General features: G+C 33.7%; 1 protein-coding gene across 1 annotated transcript in view; it reads right to left on the bottom strand.

Moving 5' to 3' along the window:
• CNMD (chondromodulin) overlaps window positions 1-21,487 on the bottom strand; it is a 66,261-nt gene that overhangs the window by 23,677 nt on the left and 21,097 nt on the right. The window contains 3 exon segments of the mRNA XM_053707953.1: window positions 18-214; window positions 6,107-6,260; window positions 17,548-17,661. Coding sequence (XP_053563928.1) covers window positions 18-214; window positions 6,107-6,260; window positions 17,548-17,661 — 465 coding nt within the window.

Raw genomic sequence — 21,487 nt, 5'->3', positions numbered from 1 at the left:
AATGAAATGTCACTTACATGATATGGGTTTTCTGGGTTGAATGGGGCTTCGCGCTCAGGCTCTGCTGGAGTTTGAGTTTGATTGGCTGGTTTAGTGCGACGGTTTCCTTGACGTCTAGTGTTCACTTCTTCTGCAGCAGCTTCAAACTGGTCAAGATTAAGGTTTTGTGCTTGTCTAGCCTTCCTTCCAATTTCCCTTTTTCCTCTTTGATTTTCTGTTAAGTAATTAGATGATAGAAGAATACTGAAAGTTTTTTTTTACTTGCTCTATGTGAATCATGAAAGTGTAATCTTAACTTCTACCAACACAGACACACAACATGAATACTGAGAAGTTTAGCAACAGGAATACAGAGAAGTTTAGCAACAGGAATACAGAGAAGTTTAGCAACAGGAATACAGAGAAGTTTAGCAACAGGAATACAGAGAAGTTTAGCAACAGGAATACAGAGAAGTTTAGCAACAGGAATACAGAGAAGTTTAGCAACAGGAATACAGAGAAGTTTAGCAACAGGAATACAGAGAAGTTTAGCAACAGGAATACAGAGAAGTTTAGCAACAGGAATACAGAGAAGTTTAGCAACAGGAATACAGAGAAGTTTAGCAACAGGAATACAGAGAAGTTTAGCAACATGAATACAGAGAAGTTTAGCAACAGGAATACAGAGAAGTTTAGCAACAGGAATACAGAGAAGTTTAGCAACATGAATACAGAGAAGTTTAGCAACAGGAATACAGAGAAGTTTAGCAACAGGAATACAGAGAAGTTTAGCAACAGGAATACAGAGAGGTTTAGCAACAGGAATACAGAGAAGTTTAGCAACAGGAATACAGAGAGGTTTAGCAACAGGAATACAGAGAAGTTTAGCAACAGGAATACAGAGAAGTTTAGCAACAGGAATACAGAGAAGTTTAGCAACAGGAATACAGAGAAGTTTAGCAACAGGAATACAGAGAAGTTTAGCAGTGATCAGTATAATCTGCTGTAGACATATTTCTAACACATGCCTCCTTTTTAGTGCCCATTTTAAAGGTATTTGAATACATTATTATAATTAAAGACATATCACTGCATGCTTCTCCTTTTGACTTTTTTTCCTCTTTACAAGTAGAGTCATATGGGAGATATCCAGCGTACACTGTGATACTGACTCACACGCGTTATGAGAGAATCTGTCTTTGAGAGATGGTATTTATAGCTCACATAAGATGACAGCTTAGGAGAAACTAATAGATTTATATTCATTTTAATATTGTATGTTCATTCACACACACTAACAATAGTTATATTATCATTTAGTATATTGACAAAGAATATCAATAAGATTCATTTAGATATAGACTAGTTATTATATAAAAGTTTATTTTTTGTCATGAACACTTTTTTTGTTTAATAGAATTTGTTATTTATTGCCCAGATTTTCAGTAATAGTATCTTTGCATACCTTGTTACCTCCAGGGCATTTCCATTCTAATCTACGTAGAGCATGACATTTTAAACAACTTTCCAATAAACTTATATTAGCAAATTTGCTTTGTTCTCTTGGTATCTTTTATTAAAGAGTAAAGCTAGGTAGGCTCATAAGAGCTCTATGGCAGCAATGTTCATAACAAAGCTACAAAAAATGTGGCAAAACACTGCTGCCAGAGAGTACTAAAGACACGTGAACATGAGCTCTTATGAGCCTACCAAGTTTTACTCTTAATAAAAGATACCAAGAGAACAAAGCAAATTTGATAACAGAAATAAATTGGAAAGTTGTTTAAAATTCCATGCTCTATCTGAATCACTAAAGTTTAATTTTGACTTTACTGTCCCTTTAACAGACTGTACATAATATAGGCTGGGGAGAGATTGGATATTCTTTAAAGGGATATGAAACCCCCATTTTTTCTTTCATGATTTAGAAAGAGAATGCAATTTTAAACATCTTTCTAATTTACTTCTATTATCTAATTTGTTTTTTTCTCTTCATATTCTTTGCTGAAAAGCATATCTAGATATGCTCATAACTGCTGATTGGTTGCTGCACATAGAAGCCTTGTGTGATTGGCTCACCGATGTGCATTGCTTTTTCTTCAACTAAGGATATCTAAAAAATGAAGCAAAATAAATAGAAGTAAATTGTAATGTTGTTTAAACTTGTATTCTCTACCTGAATCATGAAAGAAAGATTTTGGGTTTAGTTGCCCTTTAAGTATCACCATTCCTTTCTTGAGCAATTTAAAATGTAAAAGACTCTTGTTTTAATAATATGCAAAAATATTTTTCCCATTAAGATGTACAGGTCATTTTAACATATCTGAATGTACTCAATTCTCACAATATTATGAGTATTATACTGTGAAAAAGCACTTCCCTCCCAAGTCGAGTATTCCAAGTCTGTTTGTATTTGGCGGCACTGTATCTTCCAGGTACTGGAAGCTGGATACTAACTGCTCTTGGAGAGCAGTTGGAAGGTAGTTAGGTTGTAGTACATGGAAGATACAGCGTCGCCAAATACAAACAGGGTTTTGGTACTGTCATTTTGTTCCAAGAATATTAAGGAATTATTTTAGAATAAGTATTTATTTAGATATAGACTAGTTATTATATAATAGTTTATTTTTTGTCATGAAAACTTTTTTTTAATAGGTTTTGTTATTTATTGCTCAGATTTTCAATAATAGTATCTGTGTATACCTTGTATCAGCAGGGGATTTCTATTCTAATCTGCATAGCTCTCGCTTGTAGTTATTTTTCTTTAGTTTATTAAAGGACCGTAGATCAAATAGGCTGGGAGTGATTGGATGTTCTGTATGTATCATTCTTTCCTGGGTAATAGTGTATTATTTTAATTGTATGCAAAAATTATTCCTGGTTTTAAATTTTTCCATCAAGGTGTATAGGTACTTTTTAACATTTCTTATTTAAAGGGGCATAATACTCATATGCTAAATCACTTGAAACTGATGCAGTATAACTGTAAAGAGCTGACAGGAAAATATCACCTGAGCATCTCTATGTAAAAAAGGAAGATATTTTACCTCACAATTTCCTCAGCTCAGTAAAGTAAGTTCTGTGTAAAAAGTTATACTCAGCTGCAGGTAAAAAAAAATAAAAAAAATGAAGAAATGAACAGCAGCCAATCAGCATCAACAGTGCTGAGGTCATTAACTCTTTTACTGTGATCTCATGAGATTTCACTTAAAGGGATATGAAACCCAATTTTTTTCTTTCGTGATATAGAAAGGGCATACCATTTTAAACAACTTTCTAATTAACTTCTATTATCTAATTTGCTTCATTCTCTTGATATACTTTGCTGGAAAGCATATCTAGATAGGCTCAGTAGCTGCTAATTGGTTGCTGCACATAGATGTCTCGTATGATTGGCTCATCCATGTGCATTGCTATTTCTCCTACAAAGGATAGCTAAATAATGAAGAAAATTAGATAATATAAGTAAATTGGAATGTTTTTTAAAATTGTATTCTCTACTTGAATCATGAAAGAAAATTTTTGGTTTAGTGTCCGTTTAACTCTCATGATTTCATTGTAAACTTACTTACACGGAATAGGGAAATAAGATGAGTGCACAAAAGCTCACTCCTTCCGCTGTCCCGGGACAGACATACTGATATGCTGCTTAGAAGTCCTTTACAATGGGATGTGGCTACTGAGAAACTTTTGAGGTAAAATATCTTATCTTTCTCTGCTACTCCTGAGCTTACCTAGATAAACCTTTCATCAAAGGATAACAAGAGAAGGAAGCAAATTAAATAATAGAAGTAATTTAGAAAGTTGTTTAAAACTGTAGTCTGTATCTGAATCATGAAAGAAACATTTTGGGTTTCATGTCCCTTTAATGTTAGGTTTTTGGTAATGCACAACATATGATTAGTAATGCACAATAGGTTATTAGTAAGTAAAGCACAATATATTATTAGTACTGCACAATATATTATTAGTACTGCACAGAATATTATTAGTAGTGCACAATAGATTATTAGTACTGCACAATATATTATTAGTGCTGCACGATATATTATTAGTACTGCACAATAGATTATTAGTAATGCACAAAAGATTATTCGTAATGCACAAAAGATGATTAGTACTGTACAATATATTATTAGTAATGCACAGTAGATTATTAGTACTGTACAATATATTATTAGTAATGCACAGTAGTTTATTAGTACTTCACAATAGATTACTAGTACTGCACAGTAGATTATTAGTACGGCACAATAAATTATTAGTAATGCACAATAGATTACTAGTACTGCACAGTAGATTATTTGTACTGCACAACAGATTACTAGTACTGCACAGTAGATTATTAGTACTGCACAATAGATTATTAGTACTGCACTATAGATTATCAATACTGCACTATAGATTATCAGTACTGCACAGTAGATTATTAGTACTGCACTATAGATTATTAGTACTGCACAATAGATTATTAGTACTGCACAGTAGATTATTAGTACTGCACAATAGATTATTAGTAATGCACAATAGATTATTAGTACTGCGAAGTAGATTATTAGTACTGCACAACAGATTATTAGTACTGCACAACAGATTACTAGTACTGCACAGTAGATTATTAGTACTGCACAATAAAATAAGCAAATTAAATAATAGAAGTAATTTAGAAAGTTGTTTAAAATTGTATTCTCTATCTGAATCATGAAAGAAACATTTTGGGTTTCATGTCCCTTTAATGTTAGGTTTTTGGTAATGCACAATATATGATTAGTAATGCACGATAGGTTATTAGTAAGTAAAGCACAATATATTACAGTAGATTATTAGTACTGCACAGTAAATTATTAGTGCTGCACAACAGATTACTAGTACTGCACAATAGATTATTAGTACTGAACAGTAGATTATTAGTACTGCACAATAGATTACTAGTACTGCACAATAGATTACTAGTACTGCACAACAGATTATTAGTACTGCATAATAGATTACTAATACTCCACAGTTGATTATTAGTAATGCACAGTAGATTATTAGTACTGCACAATAGATTATTAGTACTATACAGTAGATTATTAGTACTGCACAATAGATTACTAGTACTGCACAATAGATTACTAGTCCTGCACAACAGATTATTAGTACTGCACAATAGATTACTAGTACTCCACAGTTGATTATTAATAATGCACACTAGATTATTAGTACTGCAAAATAGATTAGAGTATAATACTGTGAAAACAGATAGCAGTCAGCCATGGTTTTCCCACGCCAAGTATTCCAAGTCTGTTTGTATTTGGCAGCGCTATATCTTTCAGGTACTACAAGATGGATAGCTTCCGACCCCCCTTTGAGAAAAGATACAGCGTCGCCAGATACAAACAGGTTTTTGGTACTGTCATTTTGTTCCAAGAATCAAGACTCTTCTACATAGACTTGATGTGGTTTGTGCCCTAAATTGATGACTTACTTTTCTAGAGCTATGGCAAAGGCCTGATATGAAACTTGAACAATTGTAAAACCTAATCATCCTTGAACACTTTCACAAGGTTTTATTAACAAAGTTTTATCAACTTAATGGGTTTAATTATTCCCATCTAGCATTTGGAAAAAACGTCTTGAATACTGACTATCCTCCAAAATGAATATTTATTTTAAATCCCACCTGTGCCTTTATATGGTTGCTTTGGTACTTATTCAAATATAATTATTATATTATGATATAAATGAGAGAAAACAAAATGTGTATTAATGTTACATTATTTTCTTCATGCCCAAAGTGGTGACTCATGCAGACCCTCCTTGACAACTTGTTTTATGTTTGTCTAATACTACCCTATTCTTGAGTCATTGCTGAGGAGCCAATTTCTTTCACTCTTTAACCAGATCCTAGCTAGCAGGAATGAAAGGGTATTTATAAGAAAGACTTCTGGTCTATCTGCCTATTCTAAGAGGAGCTTGTGATGAGTAATCCAGTACTATTAATACAAATTCATGTGCTGCACATGTAAATATTGTCTTACCAATGGTTAAACATGTTTTCCAGTGTTCATTTGTTCCCTTTATAGCTCAGATTCAGAACAGCTGGCAAACATAACATTCCAATTTTTCAATATGGTAAATTTACCTTTTGGGTATGTTGGTCTGAGCCAGAAGATGGGTAGATCTATGCAAAGTTCAAGGATTTTTGAGCTGAGGAAGCTATTATCTTTCACAGGTTGGTCTGCGGCCACCCATATAAGAGAATTCTCATCAAACTTTGCTGGCATGATTTCATCTTCCTGGCAACAAACAAATTTCATGTCAACAAGAAAATAAAGTAATTCTTACATTATTATGCCTGATGTTATTGATGTTAAAGTAACAGTCTACACTCAAATTTGTATTGCTTAAAAAGATAGATTATCCCTTTATTACCAATTCCCCAATTCTGCATAACTAACACTGTTATATTAATATACTTTTTACCCTGGTGATTACCTTGTATCTAAGCCTCTGCCCCCTTATTTCAGATCTTTTGACAGATTTGCATTTAAGCCATACAGTGCTAACTCCTAGGTAACTCCACGGGCGTTATCTATATGGCACACATGAACTAACGCCCCCTCTAGTTGTGAAAATATGTCAAAATGCATTCAAGGGCTAAAAAATTAGCATATAAGCCTATCTAGGTTTAGTTTTCAACTAAGAATACCAAGAGAACAAAGCAAAATTGATGATAAAAGTAAATTGGAAAGTTGTTTAAAATGACATGCCCTATCTGAATCATGAAAGTTTATTTTTGACTAGACTGTCCCTTTAAACATTTGGCTACTTTTTAGAATTTGGAGTTTTTAGAATACATTTTTATAATCACATTTTTATTTAGATATGAGTATATTTCATATTTTTTCCTACATCTGCAGTAGAACTCAGATTTTAAATACAAATATGTGTTCTTCTAAATGATAGTCATTTTAAACCATAAGGCTTTTATTCTACCTATTCCTTAGCTTATTTTATATATGACTGAAAACAAGATTTTACTGTGTAATGTGTTAGGAGAAACACATTACAATTTATGTGCAGTGCAGATATTCTCAAAGATAACGCTAAATAACAGCAATCAAGGATTTTCCATTTAAAGAGATTCAGATGCTGGGAAATGACTATACTTAACTTTGAAACAGAAAGTATTTGAAAATCTTCTCTTTGGGTAGAAACAGAGCATAATGCGGTTTAAATAGAAGCTTATATGTTAGGAGAATATTTCAATGCATGACAAATTGTGACCATGCTGGAAATTCACAGACTAAAGCCCAGGAAGGTAAGCTTATAAATACATAATAATTGTTCTACTGATACAGAAAAGTACATTTATTTTAAAGTCCCTTTAGGGGGACAATAAACACCTCGTAATTAGAACACTTTTCTGTCCAATAGATCAGTGATGACTAACTTTGGCACCCCAAATGTCTTGGAACTACATTTGCATATGCATCATGGGTAATGTAGTTCCAAAACATCTGGGGTGACAAGGTTAGCTACCACTGCAATAGATGAACATATCATATCTGATATCATGGCTGAACAGATTACCACCTTTTATTTTTGCAATTGTTTTTCAAATGTCAAACTCCACCCTCCCCTTTCCTTATTTGAAGCATCCAATCTGAATTAAGTCTGGAAAATGACTATGTGTCCATTGTTTGGTTTCAGCAGACATGATAACAAACTGCAAAATATGGACCGATATGGCATGGTTAAAGCCTGCCATGTGCTTTCTAAGTTTACCAGGAACGAAAAACAAAAAAACAAAATGGGCATATGGGCAACCTTATGTATGCTTTTAAAAAATATATTTTTGTTTTAATGTAAAAAAGGTTATTTGAAGATATTGTAAAGTATTTCAGTGTTTCAAAGGGGCGTCTCAATGCCAAACAAACCTTTTGTTTCAGACTTTTGCAATTGTCCCTCTCCACCAATACATTTGTGGCATTTATCTCTATAAATCAATATAAATTGTGCTCACACATATTCCTTTTCACATTAAATTTAAACATATTTTACTTAAACTTTTTGCAAAATCTTCTTGGAAAAAATAAGTTTGTGTTCCATGCTTCTCCAAGCTCAGTGTAAGCAAATAAAAACCCTTAAAGGGACACTGTACCCAAATTTTTTCTTTTGTGATTCAGATAGAGCATGCAATTTTAAGCAACTTTCTAATTTACTCCTATTATCAAATTTTCTTCATTCTCTCGGTATGTTTATTTGAAAAGCAAGAATTTAAGTTGAGATGCCAGCCCATTTTTGGTGAACAACCTGGGTTGTCCTTGCTGATTGGACAGCACCAATAAACAAATGCTGTCCATGGTTCTGAACCACAAATTTGCTGGCTCCTTAGCTTAGATGCCTTCTTTTTCAAATAAAGGTATCAAGAGAACGAAGAAAAATTGATAACAGAAGTGAATTAGAAAGTTGCTTAAAATTGCATGCTCTATCCGAATCATGAAATAAAAAAATTGGGTTCAGTATCCCTTTAAGGGAAAATAAGCAGTAAATATATACTAGACATAATGATGTATTCAAAGCAAAGATTAGCCTTAAAATAATATGTAGCTGTATATTTACTATTATATTAGTTGGTTAAATATTGATGGTATAAGTATAAAGTTTAGTTTCTATAAAGTACTCTAGATTCTATGAATAGGCACCATCATGTGTGAACTAGTTTCCTATTTATCTCTGTCTACTGCTGATAACAATTAGGGGCAGATATATAAACCAGGTAATAAATTAGAATTTATTATTATGCTACTTTTTTCAGAAACAATGTTGATTCTTTTTTAGTTTATGGTCTATAAGATTGAAGTTTCATGCACTTCTGCACAAAATGTTTGAACTTTTCCTGTTTGAAAGTGCAGTAGGATCATTTGAATTTATTGAAAATGCATGTACAGAAGAGTTAGAATATCCCTAAGCAAACACAAAATGTGCTGTCTTTACAGAATATTTTGTTTAAATTCTAATAGAAATAAAATGATTTGCGAGAGCATTGTGCTGTAAGTAGTTTATAATTTTGATGCGTGTGCGCTGTGTGAATAGTATGAAGATTGATTGATTTAAACTGATTTTAATTAAAATGGAAGCATAATGTTTTAAAAGATTATGTTGTAAAATGTGTATGCATTGAAGCATGCCCTTTAGGTGTTGTGTTTTGAATTGATATGAGAATATAATGATTTGACAGATCATTCTGTTGTAAATAATGCACAGTTCATGTTTTGTATAACAATGGTTTCTTTTAAACTGTACAACGAATAACATGATTTGAGAAATTGATATTTTGATTTATCATTGGAAATTCAATGTCAAAAATGTATGTCAATGCCAGAGTTTAGGTTTTCATTTAAAATGCAAATGCTGGTAAAATCCTGATTAAAGTAATCCTTTAGTGGTAATTCAAAGAAGTAGTATCTTTCCACTTGTCCTTGTAAGAAGGGTCTGGGAGGAGTTTTAGAATTTGTTGGGGTTTTATGTCATTGAAAATACACTAACGAGCATTTATATATGGAAATTTCCTCCAGTCCCAGATGTATGAATTAAGATTGCAAGATTCTCCTCTCTTTGTTTTACTTTGTTTGGGCAAGACTGTTCTATGCTAATGTATTTTCTTAATGAATCATACCCTAGTTTAAAAGGATGATCTTCCTGGAGTCATTCTGAAGTAATTGATGACTCCAGACTAGTCATTAGAAGCCATACTGAAGTATGCCCACAGGCCAAAATATTTAAATGAGATGATTCTAGAGTCATTCACTGGCTAAGTAAGGTAATCTGTTAATCCTTCTGAAGTCATGACCCAGAATGATTTACCTTAGCTGAAGACTTTACAAGCCTGATAATGCCTGATCATGTAAAAATGACACTCAAGTCAAAATGAAACTTTCATTATTCAGATAGAGCATGCAATTTTAAACAACTTTCCAATTTACTTTCATTACTATCCTTATATTTAAGCTTTTTCCTACTGAGCATGTGTAAGAATTCACAGAATTCACAGAATAAACGTATATGCATTTGTCATTCGATGATGGCTGTCACATGGTACTTATATGCATTTGTGATTGGCTGATGGTTGTCACGTGGTACAGGGGGAGTGGAAATAGACATAACTTTTAAAATTGTCAGAAAAAAATCTACTACTCATTTGAAGTTAAGACTAAGAGCTATTGCATTGTCTTGTTATCATGCATTTGTTGATTATGCTAATCTACTGTATTTACTGGTCCTTTAAGAAGTTCAAAGTTTAAGGGTAAAAATGTGTATATGTATGTACAGCTCTGGAAAAAATAAGAGACCACTGCAAAATTATCAGTTTCTCTACTATTTATAGGTATGTGTTTGAGTAAAATTAACATATTAGTTATGACAACTGGTTAAAATAACAAAAAAAACTGTGTTTTTAGATCTCGAATAATGTAAAGAAAACACGTTCTTATTCATTTTTAAACACAATACTTATGTTTTAACTTAGCAAGAGTTCAGAAATCAACATTTTATGGAATAATCCTGATTTCAAGCACAGCTTTCATGCATCTTGGCATGCTCTCCAACAGTCTTTCACATTGCTGTTGGGTGAATTTTTGCCACTCCCAGCGCAAACATTTAAGCAGCTTGGCTTTATTTGAAGGCTTGTGACCATCCATCTTCCTCTTGATCACATTCCAGAGATTTTCAAAGGGGTTCAAGGTCTGGAGATTGGTCTTGATCTGGTGGTCCTCCATCTACACCTTGATTGACCTTGCTGTGTGGCATGGAGCATTATCCTACTGGAAAACCCAAACCTCAGAGTTGGGGAACATTGTCAGAGCAGAAGGAAGCAAGGCTGTTTCTAGGTTAACCTTGTACGTGGCTTGATTCATGTGTCATTCACAAAGATAAATCTGCCTGATTCCAGCCTTGCTGAAGCAACCCCAAATCATTACCTATACTCCACCAAATTTCAGAGTCTGTGCGAGACACTGTGACTTGAAAGCCTCTCCAGGTCTCTGTCTAATCATTAGATGAACAGGTGTTGGGCAAAGCTGAAGATTTGACTCATTAGAGAAGATGACCTGTAATTGGGCAGATTTATCTTTGTGAATGGCGCTTAAATCAAGCCACATACAAGGTTATCCTGGAAAAAACTTGCTTTCTTCTGCTCTGACAATGTTCCCCAACTCTGAGGATTGTTTTTTTTCCTTCAGTAAAATGCTCAATGCCACACAACCAGGACATTCAAAGTGTGGATGGAGGACCACCAGATCAAGACCCTGTTATGGTCAGCCCAATCTAGAGACCTGAACCCCACTGAAAATCCTCTGGAATGTGTACAAGAGAAAGATGGATGGTCACAAACCATCAAACGAGCTGCTTGAATTTTTGTGCAAGGAGTGCATAAAGTTACCCAACAGCAATGTAAAATACTGGTGGAGAGCATGCCAAGACAGACGCATGAAAGCTGTAATTGAAAATCATGGTTGTTGCACCAAATATTGATTTCTAAACTTTTGCTAGGTTAAAACATTAGTATTTTGTTGTTTAAAATGAATATGAACTTGTTTTCTTTGTTTTTTTGATCAGTTGTCATTTTCTGCAAATAAATGTACTAAATGACAATATTTTTATTTGGAATTTCAGAGAAATTCTGTCAGTAGTTTATAATAAAACAAAAATGTAAATCTTATTTAAACTCCCTTTTCTGTCTCATCTTTCACTGCCATAATCAAACATCTAATTAAAGAGATGTAATAGTCAGTAAAGAGTGTACAAAGAAGAAAAAAGGGGTAACTCCTCTTGATAAGAATCCAAATTTATTGAACAGGATCAGACAACAGAAACACAACGTTTAGGGGTTAGTACCCCTTAGTCATGTGATCACATGACTAAGGGGTACTGACCCCGAAACGTTGTGTTTCTGTTGTCTGATCCTGTTCAATAAATTTGGATTCTTATCAAGAGGAGTTACCCCTTTTTTCTTCTTTGTACACTATTATTGGGGAGTGTGGCAGTCACTCTGAGGAGTACCCTCTGCTTTGGGATTACAGTCGGTGCTGGACTATATTCTTTTTACATAGTCAGTAAAGAGTGAGCATGTAAGCACATTTTACTTAGTACTTTGTATGCCTTTACTCATTATTGGCCAAATTACAAGTGGAATGGTATTTAACGCTCCTGCACTAACTCAGCTAGAAGATTTTTGCATGTGTCAGGTAGCGAGCGCATTATAAGTTAAAAGTAAAAGAGTTTTCTCTTGCGTGCTAACCTGGTGTAAGAAAAAAGCTGAACTTAGAATATCGCGATTGCATTATCGTATTCCTCCATATAAGTCAATGGAGCAAAAAAGTGGAAAAATAAAACTAACACCTTACTTAAGCGCAAACCCGATCGCATATTCTCAATATATATATATTCTCAATATATATATATAATATTTTACATATATCTGTTGTTTTATTTGGTACTATATATATATATATATATATATATATATATATATATATATATATATATATATGTATATTGAGCAAAAGAAGCACACTCCAATGGGGATTATTTTGCAAATAGTCACTTTAATGTGAACGTTCACATTAAAGTGACTATTTGCAAAATAATTTCCATTGGAGTGCGCTTCTTTTTCTCAATATTAAGACTTTTTGCAGCACCCTGGGTTATCGTCATTTACAGTAAATACACAGTATTATCAAATATGAATATTGCATAAATATACTTTTACATGTTTTCATCTACTTAACTGCAAAGGGTTCAATTAACTTATATATATGTCTATCTATATGTGTGTACATATGTATTTATTGGTTTATATGTGAATATACAGTATGTCTGTAAATACATATATACACATATAAATACATAAATAAACAAGTATACAGGGAGTGCAGAATTATTAGGCAAGTTGTATTTTTGAGGATTAATTTTATTATTGAACAACAACCATGTTCTCAATGAACCCAAAAAACTCATTAATATCAAAGCTGAATAGTTTTGGAAGTAGTTTTTAGTTTGTTTTTAGTTATAGCTATTTTAGGGGGATATCTGTTTGTGCAGGTGACTATTACTGTGCATAATTATTAGGCAACTTAACAAAAAACAAATATATACCCATTTCAATTATTTATTTTTACCAGTGAAACCAATATAACATCTCAACATTCACAAATATACATTTCTGACATTCAAAAACAAAACAAAAACAAATCAGTGACCAATATAGCCACCTTTCTTTGCAAGGACACTCAAAAGCCTGCCATCCATGGATTCTGTCAGTGTTTTGATCTGTTCACCATCAACATTGCGTGCAGCAGCAACCACAGCCTCCCAGACACTGTTCAGAGAGGTGTACTGTTTTCCCTCCTTGTAAATCTCACATTTGATGATGGACCACAGGTTCTCAATGGGGTTCAGATCAGGTGAACAAGGAGGCCATGTCATTAGATTTTCTTCTTTTATACCCTTTTTTGCCAGCCACGCTGTGGAGTACTTGGACGCGTGTGATGGAGCATTGTCCTGCATGAAAATCATGTTTTTCTTGAAGGATGCAGACTTCTTCCTGTACCACTGCTTGAAGAAGGTGTCTTCCAGAAACTGGCAGTAGGACTGGGAGTTGAGCTTGACTCCATCCTCAACCCGAAAAGGCCCCACAAGCTCATCTTTGATGATACCAGCCCAAACCAGTACTCCACCTCCACCTTGCTGGCGTCTGAGTCGGACTGGAGCTCTCTGCCCTTTACCAATCCAGCCACTGGCCCATCCATCTGGCCCATCAAGACTCACTCTCATTTCATCAGTCCATAAAACCTTAGAAAAATCAGTCTTGAGATATTTCTTGGCCCAGTCTTGACGTTTCAGCTTGTGTGTCTTGTTCAGTAGTGGTCGTCTTTCAGCCTTTCTTACCTTGGCCATGTCTCTGAGTATTGCACACCTTGTGCTTTTGGGCACTCCAGTGATGTTGCAGCTCTGAAATATGGCCAAACTGGTGGCAAGTGGCATCTTGGCAGCTGCACGCGTGACTTTTCTCAGTGCATGGGCAGTTATTTTGCGCCTTGGTTTTTCCACACGCTTCTTGCGACCCTGTTGACTATTTTGAATAAAACGCTTGATTGTTCGATGATCACGCTTCAGAAGCTTTGCAATTTTAAGAGTGCTGCATCCCTCTGCAAGATATCTCACTATTTTTGACTTTTCTGAGCCTGTCAAGTCCTTCTTTTGACCCATTTTGCCAAAGGAAAGGAAGTTGCCTAATAATTATGCACACCTGATATAGGGTGTTGATGTCAATAGACCACACCCCTTCTCATTACAGAGATGCACATCACCTAATATGCTTAATTGGTAGTAGGCTTTCAAGCCTATACAGCTTGGAGTAAGACAACATGCATAAAGAGGATGATGTGGTCAAAATACTAATTTTCCTAATAATTCTGCACTCCCTGTACACACACACACACACACACACACATATATATATAAATATATATATATATAATACATCTTTAGACGTGTACTGTATATATATGTATCTCTATATTGAAGCACTTTGTCTGCCTTTTTAACACCTGAGACCTCATTTGAACCCTTAAAACTCTTTTGAGCAATTTTCTTTTACAGGTTTTTTTAGATAGTATTATTATGAGTGTAACTGTATTTTAGTAATGTATTTTTGATGTGTTTTGCAACACTTTTTTGTTTCACTCTGAGGCCGCGGTAGTCATTCTAGTGTAAATCGTGATTACGTTCACACATTCGCGTTTACTTTCAACTTGTAATATGAGCGCTGCACCCGATGCGTGCAAACAGCCTCAATAAACCCCTTTTCGCTTGGGCGTAACTGTTAGCGCACCACTTGTAATCTGTCTCTTTTATAGCAGTTAATCTTTTATCATAAATTATTACTTTACGTGTTAAATCTTATATGGCTGTTTTATAATAAAATAAAGCAGCCTATGAAAGCCTAATTATATTATTATTTTAGTGCAGTTTAAAAATAAATGTAGTCACATTATTTATATCAGACAAACTACTTTTACAACAGACTTCTGATTACAAGCATTCTGATCAGTATAACATAATAACCTCAGATTAAAATGAGAGCAGTAAAACATCTTATACTGACATACAGCGTAGACAGGGTCTCTGCAAAAGTAACAGGTGATGAGTGAGCTAATGCATTTTGGATCCATAATCATGTTGTTGCAGAACTGCATATGAATATAAACATATGCTTTGTATGCTGTTGTAAGATAAGACACCCTTGTGATAGAATTCTCTTATGTTATTAAGCATGAATGTGACATTACTGGGGTAATTGCCCTACTGCTATACAAATGACATTGGTAAGCATAACAAAAACAATGTTTGTTGCCATATCTAATTTAACTTGAGAATTTCAGGAGTTTAGACTGCACTGACTTTCTGCTGTAGAAGTTAATGGTCCAAGGGGATTCCTTTATTGTACACATTGATTTGCATTCAGTCTTCAGATGAATAAACTCATAATCCAGTACAGCTTGTGAAGCAGTGCATAATTCATATCCCCTTTGGTTTATGACACCATTTGAAATTAGCTGATGTTGATTTTCTGAAATATAAATTGACTGTAAAACATTTATTACACTGATAAAATTCCTTGGAGGGGTTGGCTGACACTGCACACGGTATAGTTTGAATCATATTTCATTTTTAAATATTTTTGTTTTTGTAATTAATTTTAAAATAAACATATTTTGATAGGCAACTAAAACAAGACAATAATATTTTACTTTTGTTAATTGTATTGTGTATACACAATCCCTTGTTAAATACTTGTTTGTTGAAGGAACTATGATTGTTAAATGCATCATCCTTTGTTTTATTAGAGGATAACATTTTCCAGTTTGTAAACTGTTATATTAAATTTGATATATGTTTTCAAACCAAATGATTACCATATAACATTTTATCATTTATGTGATTTTAAACCTTGTTTCCAGAATATCAGAATTGTACGTTAAGGCTGATTAGCATTTTATAGCAATATATTTTTGTAGCAAGCTAAAGACATACAATTTAAAGGGATATTCTAGTATAAAATAAAATGTGTTTTTTTAAACAGCAGTTTATATTTATAAAAAAATGATATTTTTTTAGTAGGATTGTAGGCCCTGCAGAGGGAAAAACACATAGTCGCACATTATGGTCTAGATTATGAGTGGAGCGCTATTGTTTGCAATCAAGTAGATAAAAACATGAAAGATCATATTTATGCAATAATCATGTTAAATAAAGTGTTATACTATGAATTTACTGTAAATATAATACATTCCTATGTTTTACACATAGCAGAATATGTTCTATGTGTTTTAAATAGATATTCCTATATACAGGTGGCCCTCGGTTTACGCCAGTCCAATTTGCGCCATTTCAAAATAACAACCTTTTTTTAGTCATGTGACTGCTATTGAAAAGCATTGAGAAAGCAGTGCATTGATTACAATAGCCAGTAGGTAGAGCTGTCCGCTTGTGTTGCAGCAAAGATACACACAAGAAGGCTGAAATTAATCAGTGTAGCTAGCTAGACATGAGCTATCGAACAGCTTTCTAAGGAACAAGATCTTCCTGTCTATAAATCAGTCCAGATTGGAATGCATAGAAGGCCCTGGTTGCAGAAAAATGCAAGTAAAGTCTGTGTTGTGTGATTTTTTTATTAGGTTTATAATGCAGTTTAGCAAATGTGTTTGTTCATTTAACTTAGTTTAATTTTATATTCTGTGTTGTGTAATTTTTTAATTAGGTTTATAATGCTGTTTAGTATTTAAAGTCTTCATTTCAAAGCTTTAAAATAAAATATTAGGTGTTACTTATGACAATTTGGAGAGGGGCCTGGAACCTAATTCCCTCACTTCACATTGACACATTATAAACTGGGTTTCAATTTACAACGGTTTTAATTTACAACCATTCCTTCTGGAACCTAACCCCGGCATAAACTGAGGGCTACCTGTATATATATATCTGTATATAGCTATACATATATATAATTGTGTGTGTGTGCAAAAATCCATCAGATATATATTTAAATATCTCTTTAAGAATAAATAAAACATATTCTGCTATGTGTAAAATATTGGATTATGGTATATGCAATACTATCTTCTTATGTTGTGCTTTTAAATAACCAAGATTGTGTTTTTGGGACTTGTGGGTTTTTTCAACTTTTTCAGCTCCATTGAAATCTATGGGGGAATTAAATTTTATGTTCACGAGAGCTCGAATGAGAGCGCAAACTACAGCTCCACTCGTACTCTAGCCCTTTGTGAATTAAAGCCTTCATTAGTAGGACGTGTAAATGTGTATGTATGTATGTATAAAAATATATATATATATAATTTATTTATTTTATTTTGGAGTTTTTTTGGAATTGTGCAATATACATCTCACAATCCATTAGTGCTTTCTAATATGACTGCAGTTTAGTAGATTTCCATTTAACCTTTTAGACACAATTACTTCATACAGTGACATTTTGATATTCTTTTGTCCTATTCTTACCATCTCAAACGAGAGGCTTTCCTTTGTTGTGCTGTCAACATCTGGGATATGAGCTTTCGCTTGTGCTTTAATGTAGCATTTTTCTCCTCCAGCAAATCGAATGCCGGTAATACCCTAGAAAAAAGGAACAAATAGCTTTATTATTGAATCTATAATTTATATTTAGTTATATATATTGCCAAACTTGTTTGTAGAAATCAGCAGAACCACAAAAATTAAAGCTACTATTAAAAAGAAACAAAACTTGCAACTGCCATTTTTTTAATATTGGTTCCAGACCACCAATATTTTCATCTATTTGTTTTGTGCTGTGGGTCATGTAGGGGGCTATCTTGCTTGTTAGGGGTTTTGCACTGGTGGCTTGTTCCTATGAGTGTAGGATGCCATATAAGGTTTTCCAGGTTTGACTAATGGTGTTGGGACCCAAGCTGATATATAGATAGATAGGTTATAATCTCTCTCTCTCTCTCTCTCTCTCTCTCTCTCTCTCTCTCTCTCTCTAGCTATCTCTATCTATCTATCTGCTATGTGTTTACCTTTAGTTAGTAGAAGATTCTTTTATTACAGTGTTCTTTTAAAAATCAGAAATTAACAATTGCTGGTACCAACAAAAAACAAACTACAAAGAGGTGAATATATTGTATTCTATTCTACAGAACCTGTTCATTAAATGCAAGAGAGTTCTAGGCAATTTACTAAGTAGGAATAAGAAAGCTATCTGGAGAGGACTCTCCATTCTTAAAGGACCAGTCAACAGAGTAGATTTGCATAATCAACAAATGCAAGATAACAAGACAATACAATAGCACTTAGTCTGAACTTAAAATGAGTAGTAGATTTTTTTTCTGACAATTTTAAAAGTTATGTCTATTTCCACTCCCCCTGTACCATGTGACAGCCATCAGCCAATTACAAATGCATACACGTACCATGTGACAGCCATCAGCCATTCACAAATGCATACACGCTTATTCTTGCACATGCTCAGTAGGAGTTGATGACTCAAAAAGTTTAAATATAAAAAGACTGTGCACATTTTGTTAATGGAAGTAAATTGGAAAGTTGTTTAAAATTGCGTGCACTATCTGAGTAATGAAAGCTTAATTTTGATTGAGTGTTCCTTTAATGAAAACAGGCCAGTAATTTACAGATTGTTTAAACAGGATAATAAAATTACCACCTGTACTGAATCTATTGTGATGTTGTGAATTATTTAACGGTGCCGAAACAATTCAGCTTCAAGCACAAAGAGCTTTGTATATGAGTAAAACATTACCTAGTACAATAGATTTCAGAAACATGCCTGTCAGTTAGATGTATTCCTTTTATTCCAAATGATTGTTTGGTAGGGAACAAAACAAGAATAATCAGAAAGCTAACCTATTTAAGATGCTGCACATTACAATACTAGGCTGGTGCGTAATCCCATATTTGTGATGCAGAATTTCTACTGCTTGCTATACCCATAAGGGCATATATCCTGTAGCCCAAACAACACAAGTATAAACTGGATTTTATATTCACACTTGATAAACAGCAACAGAAGCAAAAATGGGATGCTGAGTGCTTCTGGTTGTCATCAGAAAAATATAATTCCATTTTAGCTGACATCTCACAAATATAGCTCCAAGTGCATCTTGTTTGTGATGTGTAATTGAAGTGGAAGTCTAATCCCAGGGCTCATAAATCACACAGAGGCTTGAGGCCCTCCCTTCTGGCTGATACAAGTGAATTATCAGTTTGTTAGCTTGTACTTTACTAAGTTCTTTCAGGGTGTCCCTGGTTGTTAACACATTCAGAGCCATATACTACTGTATATGAGATTTTGTATACTTATTTCTGATAATGACTTTGTAGTTATTTATTATATACTGATTTCAATGTTAGTTATTAGGCATGTGCATTCCGCAGTTTTGTTAGCCGCTAAATGTGGAAGACGGAATCCAGGTCTTATAAAAGAGCTGCATACTGCAAGTGTCCGTATTTTACCTCATTCGGCAGCTAATGACAAATGCACATGCCTATTAGTTATTACAGCCATAGTCCCTGTGCCAAGCACATCTGATGGGGGTTATACTGTTTACATTCTGTTCTGTAATGGCTAAAATGATTTAAATAAACAACAAGTTAATTTCTCTTATATGTCGATTTGATTTATAGTTATTAAAGCCAGGCCTTGTTGTACTTTCATACCCAAGAAAGTAATACATGTAGTGTCTACCAGTTAAGGGACATGATACTAAATTTTTTCTCTGTTCTACCAACAAGTGAGCATTACAATGCTTTTTTTTTTTTTTTAACATGGATATTCTTGTGCCGAATAATACAACTTTTTGCGGAGGTTGCTCTTGGCAACAAGTAAGCAAAAATAAAGTCCCATGCTCCATAAAAGAGACCAAAAAGCAAAATTTGTAACCTTGATTTTAAAAATACTTTAAAAATGCCAGAACCAGCTATTAGCATTTTTAGATTTGCTTTCTTAGGGAATGTGAATCAAGCACTATTTTTATACAAAAGCAAGAGTTGTTTAATGTACTCAAGATTTTTAATGCAAAAATATTTTTAACATGTTTAAAGGGACATTCCGGTAAAAATTTAAAATCACATAGATTTATTACATATTTGAATAGAAACACATTTGCGATATACATGTTTTGGCAAAAATGCTTCTAGTAAAAGTTATCACTGCTTTAGTGTTAAGATTTTTCCCTGCATGTGCATGTGAAGCATAGCAAGATATTGTCACTGAACCAGCATTTTAAATACTGCAGCTGCTCAGAGTGCCAGTGGGGCTTGTATCATGTCAGAAATTAACAAATTGAGTAATTTCCAGATGGTACAAACACCTTAAGCTTTCTGAGCAGCAGCAATATTAAAAATGCTGGTGCACGGTGCATACTTAAATACACATTTGAAACAGCTATAGCTTTTATTAGATGCGTTTTTGCTAATACATGTATATTACAAAAATGCTTCTATTCAAAACTAGAATTGATCCATGTGGATTCCAATTTTGGCTGGAATATCTCTTTAACTGTTAATGTTTTGTATGATAAAAGGATCATCAGACCCATGAGAAATGGCTTTTTTGTATCACCAGTCTCACAATCTGTGTGTCCGGCGATATTTTATGAAAACGTAGGCTGACCTTTTCTGTCCTGAAGAGTGCCGATGAACCTTCCATAGGAAATAATAGGGTTCGCTGTGTGAGCAAACAATGTCAGTGAACTCAGATCCCGGCAGTGGGGAGGGGGAGTATAATAAAATCATGTTTACATTACATTGAAAGTGTATTCACTTAATGTAACAATAGTCTCTGTGTAGTAACAGTGTAAATTATACACAAGTAAACTAAGTTTCACTCTACATTCAATAGATTTCTTACAATCTAAAATCTCACCACTGAAAGGCTGGCAATGGGTAAAAAGGTGCACATAAGATGGGGATGGTCCTTTAAAAATAAGAAAATTTGTCGGTTACCCCATTAAAATAAAGGTTTCTCCCATGGAATGACCATGAAACGCCCATTGAATGCCTATATATTCACTGTGTATGTGATCAACATTGTTAATATAGACCAACCCCCCCTCCCAGTTTTTTATTATATGTATTTACACTGTTAAATACTACAATATGTATTTAAAGTCTTTTCTTAAATAAACTTGTTTTTTAACTTTTGGTGTTTTTCTTTCCTTAGGAAGAAGCTTTTGTGTATAGGAGCTTAATATTCCATAGAAGACAGTGGCTGCAGCTTTTTAGCTTCTATACTTCACACTGTACTGAATGTGTATTCTAATATTGTGGCTACACTGTAACAAACCTATTATTATTATAGAACAAGTTTAGTAAAGTGCAGTCATTAAAAACAGGCGTCTTCTGTCTTCTATGTAATATTAATATTCTATACACAATATTTTCTTCCTAAAAAGAAAAGAACATA

The sequence above is a fragment of the Bombina bombina genome, chromosome 3, assembly GCF_027579735.1.
Source record: "Bombina bombina isolate aBomBom1 chromosome 3, aBomBom1.pri, whole genome shotgun sequence".
Lineage (NCBI taxonomy): Eukaryota > Metazoa > Chordata > Amphibia > Anura > Bombinatoridae > Bombina > Bombina bombina.
The sequence above is the reverse complement of the archived record's forward strand: the minus strand, read 5'-3'. Positions and strand labels throughout refer to the sequence as shown.